Source organism: Myotis brandtii, unplaced genomic scaffold, assembly GCF_000412655.1.
Source record: "Myotis brandtii unplaced genomic scaffold, ASM41265v1 scaffold1152, whole genome shotgun sequence".
NCBI classification, from domain to species: Eukaryota; Metazoa; Chordata; class Mammalia; order Chiroptera; family Vespertilionidae; genus Myotis; species Myotis brandtii.
Genome location: NW_005353977.1, coordinates 32,451 through 33,581, shown reverse-complemented (window position 1 = coordinate 33,581; position 1,131 = coordinate 32,451). Strand labels below are relative to the sequence as shown.

General features: G+C 54.4%; 1 protein-coding gene across 1 annotated transcript; it reads right to left on the bottom strand.

The window, feature by feature from the left end:
- Positions 1 to 323: 323 nt before the first annotated feature.
- Positions 324 to 1,009, bottom strand: LOC106723675 (endogenous retrovirus group FC1 Env polyprotein-like). The gene is made up of 2 exons (XM_014528191.1): positions 956 to 1,009; positions 324 to 841 (listed from the first exon to the last, which is right to left on the bottom strand). The coding sequence occupies exons 1-2, from the start codon at positions 1,007 to 1,009 to the stop codon at positions 332 to 334; spliced, it is 564 nt and encodes a 187-aa protein (XP_014383677.1). The 3' UTR covers positions 324 to 331.
- Between the last annotated feature and the right edge of the window lie 122 nt (positions 1,010 to 1,131).

The following is a 1,131-nucleotide window of genomic DNA, read 5'->3' as shown; positions in this document are numbered from 1 at the left end:
AAAAACCAAGCACGCTTCCTAGAGAAAGGGAGGGACCCATTTATTAACACTAGTGACTAGTGAACTCTGGGAAGTAATTTCCAAATCAGAGAGTGAGTAACATACAGAGGCTTTGCTTTTTATAATCTATGGGGTCTTTGTCTTGCAGATATGGTTCCGCCCCCTTGTGGGCTTACAGGAAGGCCCCCAGGTGTTGGGGTTCCCAGGTCATATCAGATGATCTTCCTGGGGCCAACGATAATGACCTTCCCTGCCCCTCCCCCCCAGGGCAGTGCATTGTTCGGTTTTTATGGCCTTGCAAGACCAGTTTCCTCCTCAGTAGACTCCAGGGCTAACTGGAGCTTGTCATTAAAGTACTGAGCAGTGACCAGACTCTTCCCGAGGGCCCCCTGGTGAGGCCTACTGAGGCAGCGATACTCACCCCTAACATGACAGGGAGGAAGGCTGCCCGGCGAGTCCGGCGGCGGGAGGGAGGGAGCAGCCAGGCGAGCTCCGACTCTCCATATAAGGTTAGTTGGGGAACTACCGTGACGACGAAGCAAGGCCCGGGGTCAGAGGAGTTCATGCAGTTACTTAAGGTGCCATTACACCAAAAGAAGGTACCCGGACTGGCCTTGGTGGGGCTGGATGCAGTGTAGTTCTGGGTGCAGTTCCACGTGACTCGTCCTCCGATTACCGGATTACTGGTCTGGTAGCATATCCGTGGGGGCAGGGTGGGCTCTGGAGTTTCGGGTTTCCAAAGGGGAATGCCAGCCACGGGAGGCTGACATTCACCTTTCCCTTGGGTTCTTGGAGAAGTCGTGAGTGGGACAGCAGCCAGCAAAGATCTGTCAGGGTTTTGCTGGTCGTAAGCAAAACAGACATAGGGTCAGCCAGTATTGGACACTGACTGGATGTCGACAGCCATCTGGATCTTTGTCCGACATCGGAACAGAGGGCAATCCTGAGATCCTACCTGCCGGGTGACTTGTTTGCCGTTCTGGTAGTGGGTTTCACGGACCTTGAACATTTATAGAAGTCATGCCTCTCCGGGGTCCTCTTGAGTCCGGAGAGGTGGTGCCACGATAGGTCATCAAGCTGGGGTCGCCAAGCAGCTTGGCCACAGTGGGGGCTCTGAGGATTACAGTGTGA